Below are 11,310 nucleotides of genomic sequence, written 5' to 3'. Positions count from 1 at the left end.
TCACATGTTAAGATGGGCAAGAGTGAAGTACAGTAATTAACACATGTAGTCTGTCAGATTTTAAGTTGAATGAATGAATCATGAAGAGAAAAACAAACATAATCAGAAAAGTAAAACTGTTTCATTTAATGGTCCCTGAATACCTGGGTTCTGTTCCTGGTTCCACTAATGACTTTAATTATTCTTTTGAAAGGTGTCTTTTTAAAAATGATCTATTGATGTTAGACTCAGGGCAGAATATTTCTCAAAAATATCAGCATGATCAATCAATCTTGGTGAAGTATATTTTAAAATGTAAATGATCGCTAAGAATGTTGCATATCTAAATACTTTATATTGTAGCATCTGTCCAATATATATTTTCACATGCTGGACACAAATATTTTCCTAAATATTAAGGAAAGATGCTGATTTTGTAATACACTAGAGAATTTTTTCCATAGACAGTATCTTGTTTATTTGCATTTAAATATTGCATCAATAAGCTGAAAACAAGCAATAGCCTGATTATGGCTACAGACTGTTTAAAAGCTATGATTTCTATCAGGGACTGCTTTCAACTATTATATTTTATGGCACAGATTCAGTGGGAATCTGATCTACTAAAATATTTGGGCTGTGAAAACTCCCACACTGTGACAGATGTCAAGTCCAATTAAGTGACTCATGTCCAGGTTTCTGTCCAATAGGATTTCCCATTAAATATCAATTTAGAAGGAAAAAATTCCATCCCCCTTCTTAAGCCTTTATCTCTTCCACCATCTCCAGGCTGAATCAATTGGTACCAGGAGAGCCAAGAAGTCACACACACAGCTCTGCATCTATGCTCTGGCTCCCGACCCTCTTCCAGTCTTTCTCTGCTTCCCTGTCACTGTTACTCCAGGAGACGTGCACTTTTCACCAACCTTTCTCCAAGCATCTCCAAGCCACTGACTGTATATATTTTGCTACAAGGTAAAGAGAGAGGGAAGGGGTGGGAGGTGTGATCAGACCTTTGAAGCTGGAAAACAGGTGCCTGTTTATAAAACATACATAAATGAGGGACCAAGAAGCAGCAACCTTAGCTCCGAGTTACAGTATTGTGTTCCTGGGAGCTGGGGAGACATCAGCGGAACAAAGCCTTATCTCAGAAGAAAAAAAAAAAAATCACTTCTGAGCAAGATCACATCTCTCTGTCCTGCACTTCTCAGTTTCTGTTCAGCCCTAATAAGGGAGGAAAGGAGTCCTCCAGGAGCTGAATCTTATCTTAACCATCTTTCTTATTGATTATTCCGCTATTAGAAAGTGGAGGAATCAGCTCTTTGATGTGATTGTGTTTATCTCTGCATCTCTTTTGTTATTTATAGAGCCATAGGAGGGGGAAAAGCAGGAGACTTTTCAACACATCGTTTTTTTAAAAAAACGAATTTTGCGAAATGTCTGAGAACAATTAAAAGGAAAAGGCGTTTTTGATCTACCAGCTAAGTGAACAATCACTCACAGCATCCTCATCCTGAGATACCGTCCCTCTCTGTGGGCACCGGCGAGATGACAGCTGCTTTTTCATTTTTGAATGTAATAAACAATTGCTGCTTTTAATATTTTTCCGGGATTTCTCCCTCGCTATTCCCTGGAATTTTAACTCTAAAAGATTGGAGAAAAGATTATCGAAAGGGTTTTTGCAAGGTAAGATTCCTTTAAATCATTTGTTCAGCTTGAAACTAAGTTCATTCATGTTACATTTATAGATTCATTTCAGCCTATAGTTAAAGAAATAATACACATATATAACACGCTATTTATGAATATTTTTAAAGACATCTGGAAGAGAATTTAGCATGCTTGGAGGGGAACCCAGGAAGTTTTGTGCGAACTGTAACTGTGTCATGGCTTTTTGTGATTTTCCATTCCTCTTCTGTGTAACTCTTCCCTTTCAAGCCGGTTGCAAGTTGGTTTACTTTTAAGCGTACCAGAGAAAGCCCACAGGGAGTCACATGTAGTTTACCTGAAGCGTTTGTTTTTATTTCGCCTTAGAGGATCTATTTTCCTTGCACGAACGAAGAGCTGTTTTGCAGCCCAATTTGCTCAGAAGCGATGCTTGGGACCTGATCGCACTCGTCCCTGGCTTTTGTTTCTCTAGAAACAAACCCATCTACAAAACAAATCTACATGGGTTTCTCCCTTGCCGGGCGTCGCTAGAGAGAGACCCGCCAGGGCCAAGGGTTCGCACCCCGGTGGTCCCCCCCGGGGATTGCAGCCCGGTCGGTGCCTGTGGTCTCCTCCTGGCTCCTTTCGTGAAGCCCGGCGGTCCCAGAGGCGCCCTCCCAGAAGGCGCGCAATAGCGGACAGGGAAGAGGCTGCGGTGCGGCCTTTCCAGGAGGGAACGGCCAGAAGAAAGCTAGGCATAGAGCTGGCCTTGGCGAGGCCTCCCAGGGACAAGGTGCGCACTGGAGAGCCCGGGACCTGGGAGCGCCCAAACTTTGCTGGGGGGCCCGCAGCTTGCGTCTGGGCCTCCTGCAAGGCTCCCGCTCCTCTGCCTTCTCTTCCCTCTACTCCCGCGGCGACCCAGCCGCCAGCAATATCTTGTGAGCGGTGGGCAGGCTGCGGGGCATTGTGTATTCCACGTTTCCGCGTCCCTAGGTCCCCAAGGCGTGTGGCTCTGTGCGTGACAGATGGTGCTCCGGGAGCGTGCGAGGGCACAGGAGTCAATTTTCTTTTGAAAAGAGTATGCACGTTTGTTCAGTCATTATTTCGGAGAACAGTGAGGGGGACAAGGAAGCCTTCCGCGCCTGGCCGCCTTCGCCCCAGGATGGGCCAGTCTGTCTGCACCCCAGCACAGGGAAGCCCCAGCGCAGCCCCAGGCCCTTGGGCACCCGGATTCCCCAACTGCTCTGCCCCAGGCCCTGGGCCCGGAAACACACACGGAATCTCCCTGAGCCAGTAGAACTCTGCTGCATTCATCCCTTGGATTCATTCATCTGTCTAGGAAAGGGATCAAAGGAGGGAAGCAGAATAGCGTACTTGATGCTTGGTTAGACGAAGCACAAACATCAGCAGGCCTAAGATGGTGTCCCAGACCCAGGGACACCGGCCAGTCTGGTTCCCTTGCAGGCTGAGGCTTAGGCGACCTCCCAGCTCCTGGGCCGTAGGGAGCCCCGGGCTTGGCGCTCTACCTCGAGGCGCGCTGGGCTGGGCCGGGCTGGGCCGGGCTGGGAGAGGGCGCCGGGCGCACTCCTGGGACTGGGAGCCGCGCGGGAGGCCCTCGCCTAGCAGCCTCGCAGGAAAAGAAGACCCTTATGCTTTTTAGTGACTGACTTTCTGATTCCCTCTCAGCCTCCAAAATGATGCTGAGTCCGGACCAAGCCGCGGACTCAGACCACCCCAGCTCGGCGCACTCGGACCCGGAGTCGCTGGGCGGCGCGGACGCCAAGGTTCTGGGCAGCGTGTCGGACCTGGAGCCAGTGGAGGAAGCCGAGGGCGACGGCAAAGGCGGCAGCCGCGCCGCGCTCTACCCGCACCCGCAGCAGCTGAGCCGCGAGGAGAAGCGGCGCCGCCGGCGCGCCACCGCCAAGTACCGCTCGGCCCACGCCACCCGCGAGCGCATCCGAGTGGAGGCCTTCAACCTGGCCTTCGCCGAGCTCCGCAAACTGCTGCCCACGCTGCCCCCCGACAAGAAGCTCTCCAAGATCGAGATCCTGCGCCTGGCCATCTGCTACATCTCCTATCTCAACCACGTCCTGGACGTGTAGGCGGGGCGGGGCGGGGCGCCGGGCCGGTGTCTGGGCAGCGGCCTCGGAGGTGGCCGAGGCGGCGGCGGCCAGCGGGACGGCAGCCGGGGGACCCTGCGATCAGGACAGAGCTCGCAGCCTGTTCTCTCTGGTCAGCGGGGCCACAGGCAAAGGTTTCGGAGGAGGCCCGGAGATGGGGCTGGCTGGGAGCCCGGGGGCTCAAGGAGGGGTGTTGTCCAGGCCAGATGGGGGCATTCATGGAGAGCAGACCTGGGGTGACCCCTGGGTGTAATAGTATCCCGGCAAGGGTTGTTGCTTTAACCCACTGGAGACTGAGTTCTCCAATCTTTATCTCCCACAAATCTTCATTTTTAAAAGGATGAGGGCAGAAGCTTCAGAGTACAGACTCATAACTTCAGACTATCTGGAATTTTCTAATTGACAGATCACTGAACACTGGGAAGGGGGAGAACAACTCTCTTCCAGAGATTAAGGCACAGAATGGCAGAAAGGAAACTTTCTGTTTCTTTGTCAAAAAAAAAAAGAGATTATATATTAAACACCAAACAAAACACACCCTGAATATTTGGTAAGGTTTTAAAGACACGCTGAGACTGGACACACTGGGAAGACTGGAGAGGGGTCAGATTTTAACCCCAAGATAGGACACTGACCTAGACAGAAAGAAATGTATTTAAGTGGAAAATTTAATATCTGATCGCTCTTTCAGGTGAAGTGCCCCTTTATATATCCAAAAACATCTATTTGTGACCTTAAACATGTGGATCCATAGGTGCAGTTAGAAGAAGACGACCTATTTTTATTTACGTTAGAAGGAGTAGAGTATTTTTTTCAAGACATTTATTTTTCAGAGTGGTGATAATTTTACTTTAGATACTCTGTGCCAATTTATTTATAGTCAAGTGTTTACACCTTTTCCTGTGGAATAATCACGTATAAATTTTTATGTGTTTGTTGAGATTATACTGTGGTCTTTCTTTTTGCTCTAATTATATTGCACTTGTATAAGAAATTCCCCACTTCTCCATTTCTAAACATATTTTATATATTAAGATGTTTGTTCTTGAAAGGTTCTTTTGTTGTGAGATCAGCAACACTAGCACTTCACTATTATAGTTTTATAAAAGAAAGTGTTGTTATTCTTATCTGTAGTTATGTCTGAAAAGTACTTTACAAATTGTTTATAAGGAGAGTAGCTTCTTTGTGTGTGTGTGATGTTTGTACGTGAGATGATTTTAGAAAATTAAGTTATTTTCCTAAAAAAAGAATTCAGAACTACTTTCCTCTGTGACAACCAAAAAGAAAAGTCTATAACCTGAAAACGCTTCATGTTCTCAGCTATGAAACTCTTAAAGCAAGGAGTGTATTTTAGAGAGAAGAAAAAAAAAAAAAAGAGAGAGAGAGAGAGAGAAATCACATCTCCTATCCAAAGATTTTAGTCTTTTTCAGGGTTTTTTTGTGTCTCTGTTGCTTTATATAATGCAATATTTTGTAGTGAAAATAGATATAACCTGGTTTCTACCTAACAAGTTTTTCATATCTCATGAATGGTACGCTGTTTTGCATATAAATAAAGGTATCAAATAAAGTCCTCTCTAAGTATCTGTCTAAAAGTTATGAACATTTGGCTGAGCATGAAATATCTTACTGGACTAAATTCCTTAAAAGGTAACAAGTAAAACAAAAACAAACTTTAACACAGACATATTCTTCTATCGAGATGCTTGACATTCTTTTCCACCTGGACATGAATCAGTGTATAAATACATGCCCCAGATATGCCGATGACACATGTCATGCTATCCCTAATGAGGAAAAGCAATATAATGCTTATGTTATGAAACTTACTCAAATCCTTTGCTTTAAAAGAAAACTTTATAACTCCCTAACCATCCTCTTCAAATCAAAGTTAAAAGTCATGCCCAAGGGCTGGGGATTTAGCTCAGCGGCATAAGTGCCTGCCTTGCAAGCAGGCAGTTAGTTGTGAGTTCGATCCCTGGTACCGAAAAAGACAAAAAAAAAAAAAAAAAAAAAAAAAAAAGTCATGCCCAAAAGGAGACTTGTGTTAAGTCACATAGCTACTTTACTAGCAGTGTGAAGACTTGTTATGACAGCTCTCCCTCAGGCACTTATTAAGAACAAGGTATATTTTATGCATGTAACACTCAAGCATCTACTCAGTGCACAGATTCGGGATGTGACACCCACATACAACAATAAACAAAAAGACCCGGACTATCCTGGAGATACAGAGAACTTATCTACAAAAACCTACAGTTGGTGTAAAAATACAAGATACTCTATCTACAAGAATATAACATGAATAACTAAAAAACTATGTGTCTCTATGCACACACATAAGTATAGTATATTATGAACTATTAGTCCACATCATACCAAATGCCTGGTTTCAGTGTAAAAATATAATCATGTGGATGTTTGAGTTTCTAAGCAATCTGTGAAATTATGAACACTTCAGTTTTCTCTCAGGCTTCTTGTCAGATTCCAGATACCTAGAAAGTGGAACTTAATTCCTTTTTTTATATGGAGATGCTTAGGAGGAAAGCATTCCCTTACTGATATGTGAAAAAGAACAGTACATTGTATTTGGACCATGCCTTGGCAACCACAGCCAAAGTTTCTCTCTGACCTGCAAAGACCCATGCTACTTGTAACCCAGAATATCTGTAGGTCAGCTCACCTTTAGATGGTAGAGGGAGATGGCCACTTTCAGGCCTTAGAGCATCTACTGAATGACGAAAACTTACTCCTGCTCCTGTTACAAGGAAGTGAAATAAACATCTAATTCTGGAAACCTTCTGAGGGCCTTTTTTTTCCCTGAGTGAGGAGCCCAATTTCACCTGACCAATGCACTCTTCCTATTCACCTCACTGGATAAAAGTCCCTTGCCCAAGGAGCTAGACAGCTTCCCTTCCCAGCTGCACACTCCATGACCTCTGAGGAGATGACCTTTGTCATGCCATTTCAAACCCAAAGCTGCTGAACTCTTTGCAGAGAGAAATGAAGCCCTGTGATACTCTGCTACACCAGAAAGTGACTGATTTATCCCTTAAAGGTATCATAGACTCTGTCATTGTTCAACCATAGGTGAGAGCGGAACAGCTCTCTGAATAATGGTGGTACCATTGATGCTTATATTTAACTGTTTTGTTTTTCCAAGATCTACCTACTGTGTGCCAAGCAATATCCCAGATGCTAGAAACAAGATAACAAAAGAATGTCACACTTGTAGACCAAAGTCATTGACACAAGTCAGCAGTATTTAATTTTAGAGAATGATTGGTTGTATGAGGAGAAATGAAGGAGAGTAAGGAAATAGAGACTGGCAAAGTGGTCTGGAGGTGAAGAGTATTTTAGGTAGGGCTGGGAGAGAAGGCCTGTCTGGGAGGGAGCCTAGCAAACATCCACAATTGCTCCCCCTGGCATTGCTTTTTCTGCTCATAGTCTTTCATCAGATCCTGAGGCTCCTACCTCAAAGACAATCCCTACAGACCACCCACTTTTCCCAACTGGCTCAGCCTTGTTCTTTACCTGCCTGGCCTTTCCCTGGACAGACCTAGAACTATGGTTCCTTCTGCAGCTCCTTACACCCTCTCCTCCTCTTGGTGTCCTGAAATTTTCCCCAAATACTGCTGCTTTCCAGAAAGCCTAGTGGACAAAGCCACCTGGTCCAATGGACAGAGCCACTTGTGCTGACCAGTTCTCTGCCCAGAAGGTCTTCTCTCAACTTCAAGCACTGCCCAGAGACTTTCAGGGCTCACAGGACAAAAGTGCAGGGACAAGGCAAAGATAGCAGGGGTGCAGGGCAGCATGGTGTTGGACAGAGTAGGAAAGGAAGAGCTGACTGAGAAGAGAGGAAGAAGCTATGGAAAGGATCCAGACTGGATGGGGCTGGGAGATTGAGGGAGAGCCCAGTCTGGAGCAGTGCCTGGCCAATGATGGCGAGAGACCTGTTGAGTGGTAGGAGGGAGCAGTGCAGGGTGCCACTTGGCAGTGAGACACACGCCTCTGTGCAGTGCTGAGCCTTTTGGATCCTGGGTGGAGAGAAAAATCAAGCACCATAAATTTAAAACATGAACAAAGTCAAGTCAATAGTAAAGTGGGTTCCAATCTATCCGAAATGCACCTTCACTAAGTACATTCCATTTATAGTCTTAGTCTCCCTCTTGCTACTCTTTTGGACTTTTAAATTTTATTTGCATGTAAATATTAAAATACAAAGAATGTAGAGATATGAATGTTCAATTAATAAACCTGTTCGACCTTATTTTTTTTTTAGAATTTTTTGTATATTGCTTAAATCACAAACATGTTCAGTTTTAGAAAAAAAGATTTTTGAATGGCTATGAAGATGATAATTAGAAAATAGTTTTCAACTCCTTCATTGTCTGTTTCTTTTAATGTTAATAAAAAACAAAAATCAAAGACCAGTGTCATCAAGTCACTGTTTCACTCTTAATATTTTACTTATTTATTTACTTATTTCTTGCTATACTGGGATGGAACCTAGGGCCTTGCTAATGAGCTACATTTCCACCCAAGCCCAGTTTTTTTGGAGACAGGATCTTTCTAAGTTGTTCAGGCTTGCCTGGAACTTCGAATTTTCCTGCTTCAGCCTCTCAAAGGGCTGGCATTACAACTGTGTCCGACCACATCTAGCTTCAGTCTTAATAGTTTGAAGAGCAATCTATTAGTATATACTAAACCTACTAATAGCACAAAAATATTTTATATGGACAATTTCCCTTCAAAGACTTAAAAGTGTTTTTTTAAAATAAAGGTGTCATAACAAATGGTCATTTCTGACTTAAGACCAAAACAATTCTGAATATAGGAACTAAAAAAGCTAATACTCAACCAAACAAATGTACACTAAACACAAGTGTAATGCAAATTTCTAAAACATACATACATACCCATTTACATTAAATTTAGCTGTCATAATAAATTGATTATAAGAGACAGTAATGTGTCCTAAGTCTTTTCTTCTTGAAAGTCATATTTTTGGGAACTCATTTATTATCTAGTAAGAATGTGTCCACCACCACCAACCACAAGGGTTAAAGGTGTGAGTCTCTATGCCTTTGGAGAGTCTCTATTCAACGTTTTTTGTGTAAGATTATAAGGCATAAATAATGGTATGATAAAACCCTTTTGCTTTTTTAAGCAAATCCAAACACAACATCATTTCACTCATTGAAACAATATGTGTCTCTAAAGATAAGTTTTACCTGTAACATAACAAAACATCATCACAGTGAAACAAATTAACGCCATTTCCTGATTATCTTCTGTGAGCATTTCTGCAGGGAATTTTGCAGCTCCTATAATCTACCTTTGTGACTGGTTTGCAGCCATTTGGACCCTTTCTCTAGCTGGTGTACTTTTCTGGTCAGGTGGTCAGATTGTTCTCTGACTGCTAGCTTTGTCACCTTCTCTCACACTCACGTGGAGCTTGAGCCCCTGGCCCCCACCGCCACCCTCCTGCCTGGCCAGGTCAGGGGTGATGTACCTGAAATCCAGGATCTCAGCACATGGGCCACATGATGGTCCACAGCTACCCTGCAGGGCAGCTGATGGGTCAGTGCCTCACTAAGGACAGCAGGGCGAAGCGGAAAGGGTCATGGATCACTACAGCATGTTGGAGCAAACACACTGCCAGGCCTACTTGAAATAGCTGTTAGTGACTTAAAAGCAACAACCCTCAGGTGGTATTCTTAGGCATTGGTCACTGGGCAGCCACTGGGGTGACCTGGAGTAGAAGGCTCTCTGGAGAGGGAGGCCTGCCTGCCTTCCTGGATAGCACCAGCCTGTAGATGTGGATGCCTGAGTGTCATGAACAGCAGCCTCTCCTGCATGGGTCTTGTGGCTCATGGCTCCTCAGTCACACTTGCTCTCTCTGTGAGTTACCCAGGGGCCTTGCTCAGAGGGGACCACGGACACTAAGGGGCTCTGTGACTCTGCCAGGATCCCACACACTGCAGGGCAGTCCCATCTAGAAGTCCTTTGACACCAATCCTATGCTCAGTCCACATGTAGACCCCAAACTTTATCCTAGGGACTAAAAATCTCTATAAAAACAGACATAACTGCCACCCTGTGCAGGCACCCTCAGTTACGAACTCACTTCCTCCTCTCAACACTCAGTGAGGTAAGATGAATGAATTCCTAAATCATGGGCAAAGACATCGACAAAGAGAGGCTCAATGACACACCCAAGGTCACATTGTTAGTGAGAATTTATTTAAGTGAAAAGATGAAAATAAAGAGCAGTAAAATTCAAAAGCTTATATTTTGAGAAAAATGAAAGGAGAAACTTCTTTTTAAATTTTGTGGGAACAAAACAAGCAAGAACCTGCATTAATTAAAAGACACAACAGTGTCCTCTGAAGCAGCCTAAAACCTGGTCTAGGCTTTAGTCTGGCCCTTGGACTTGTCTTCTCTTGCCACCTGGAGAGACCTCAGGAAGCTAAGAAATGGTGCAGATACCCTCATCGAAGTAACATGGAAGACTTCCTGCCTGCCTTCCTTGATATTTGAATCAAGTTCCAGAAGCTCTAGAATGAGTGACCTTTCCTGGTTGCCCCTGACAACACTTAGACTTTAGGAAACACACAGACAGCTTAGTGGTTAGTGCCATGAGTGCTTTTACTTAAATAGAAACACAAATGAGTGTTGCTAAGGGTAGAGAGGTCATGTGTGGGCATCCAAGGCCTCATGCCCAGCAGTGACAACCCCATCCCTCTTTGTGCATCTATTGTGTGTTGCCAACAAGGAAATATTGCTTTCTGCAAGAATATCTAGTTGATTTGTTTTTAACAGTGAAAACTTAAAAATCAAAGTGCACTGCACAGTGTTCTGCAGATGAACTTGAGGAGTGGCTGGCCTTTCTGAGCTGCAGCGGTGAGGCGCGCTGCAGGCCTGCTCTCCATCCCCATCCTATTTGCCCGTGGGCCCGGATTTGGCTTTGGCTTCTTGTATGGTTTGGGATGAGACCCTGGAGTCCCAGGGGAGGGGGGCAGGTGTTGCTCCAGTCGAGCGAATGGAACCAAATTACAGGCCCGTCTGTCACCTCCTCTGGGAGAAGGAGGAGGGAGGGAGGAAGCCAGGGAGAGAGGGGGACGGGAGCCGGGGGCGGGAGGAAGGGGGAGGTGGAGGCCGGTCGGGGACGGGACCCGGCCCGCTGCCCGCTCTGCCTTGCCCTCCTCGCCAGCCGCCGACCCCAGGCCCGCGGGCACCGCAGGGCGACCTCGAATCGTCCGTGACCCGCAGCGTCTGCGCGGCGCCGGCCGGCGAGTCACGCTGGAATAGGCTTTCACTAAATTGACCGCGATGTCTCCTGACTGCGCGGACTTGGGGCCTGCGTCTCTCTCCTGCGGATAGCAGAGGCATTGATAGATCGTCCCCCTTGTCCTGTGGTCTGCATAGCTGCTGGGCGGCACACACTCGCCGCGGCGCGCCCGGGGGACTCCCTGCACCCTGGCGATGGCCAGGCCAGCATCCCCCCGCGGGCATCGCCCTTAACCCGGTACTCTGGGAAGTCACTTTGAGGGGGCAGCTA

The 11,310-nt window shown here is 45.5% G+C and overlaps 1 protein-coding gene across 1 annotated transcript; it reads left to right on the top strand.

The window, feature by feature from the left end:
* Window positions 1-756: 756 nt before the first annotated feature.
* Nhlh2 (nescient helix-loop-helix 2) lies at window positions 757-5,330 on the top strand. Its single transcript, XM_003479262.5, has 3 exons — window positions 757-954; window positions 1,347-1,665; window positions 3,313-5,330. The coding sequence occupies exon 3, from the start codon at window positions 3,321-3,323 to the stop codon at window positions 3,726-3,728; it is 408 nt and encodes a 135-aa protein (XP_003479310.1). The 5' UTR covers window positions 757-954; window positions 1,347-1,665; window positions 3,313-3,320; the 3' UTR covers window positions 3,729-5,330.
* Window positions 5,331-11,310: the final 5,980 nt, after the last annotated feature.

The sequence above is a fragment of the Cavia porcellus genome, unplaced genomic scaffold (genome assembly GCF_034190915.1).
Source record: "Cavia porcellus strain 051 isolate PalLab524CR breed Dunkin Hartley unplaced genomic scaffold, mCavPor4.1 scaffold_1, whole genome shotgun sequence".
Lineage (NCBI taxonomy): Eukaryota > Metazoa > Chordata > Mammalia > Rodentia > Caviidae > Cavia > Cavia porcellus.
The sequence above is the reverse complement of the archived record's forward strand: the minus strand, read 5'-3'. Positions and strand labels throughout refer to the sequence as shown.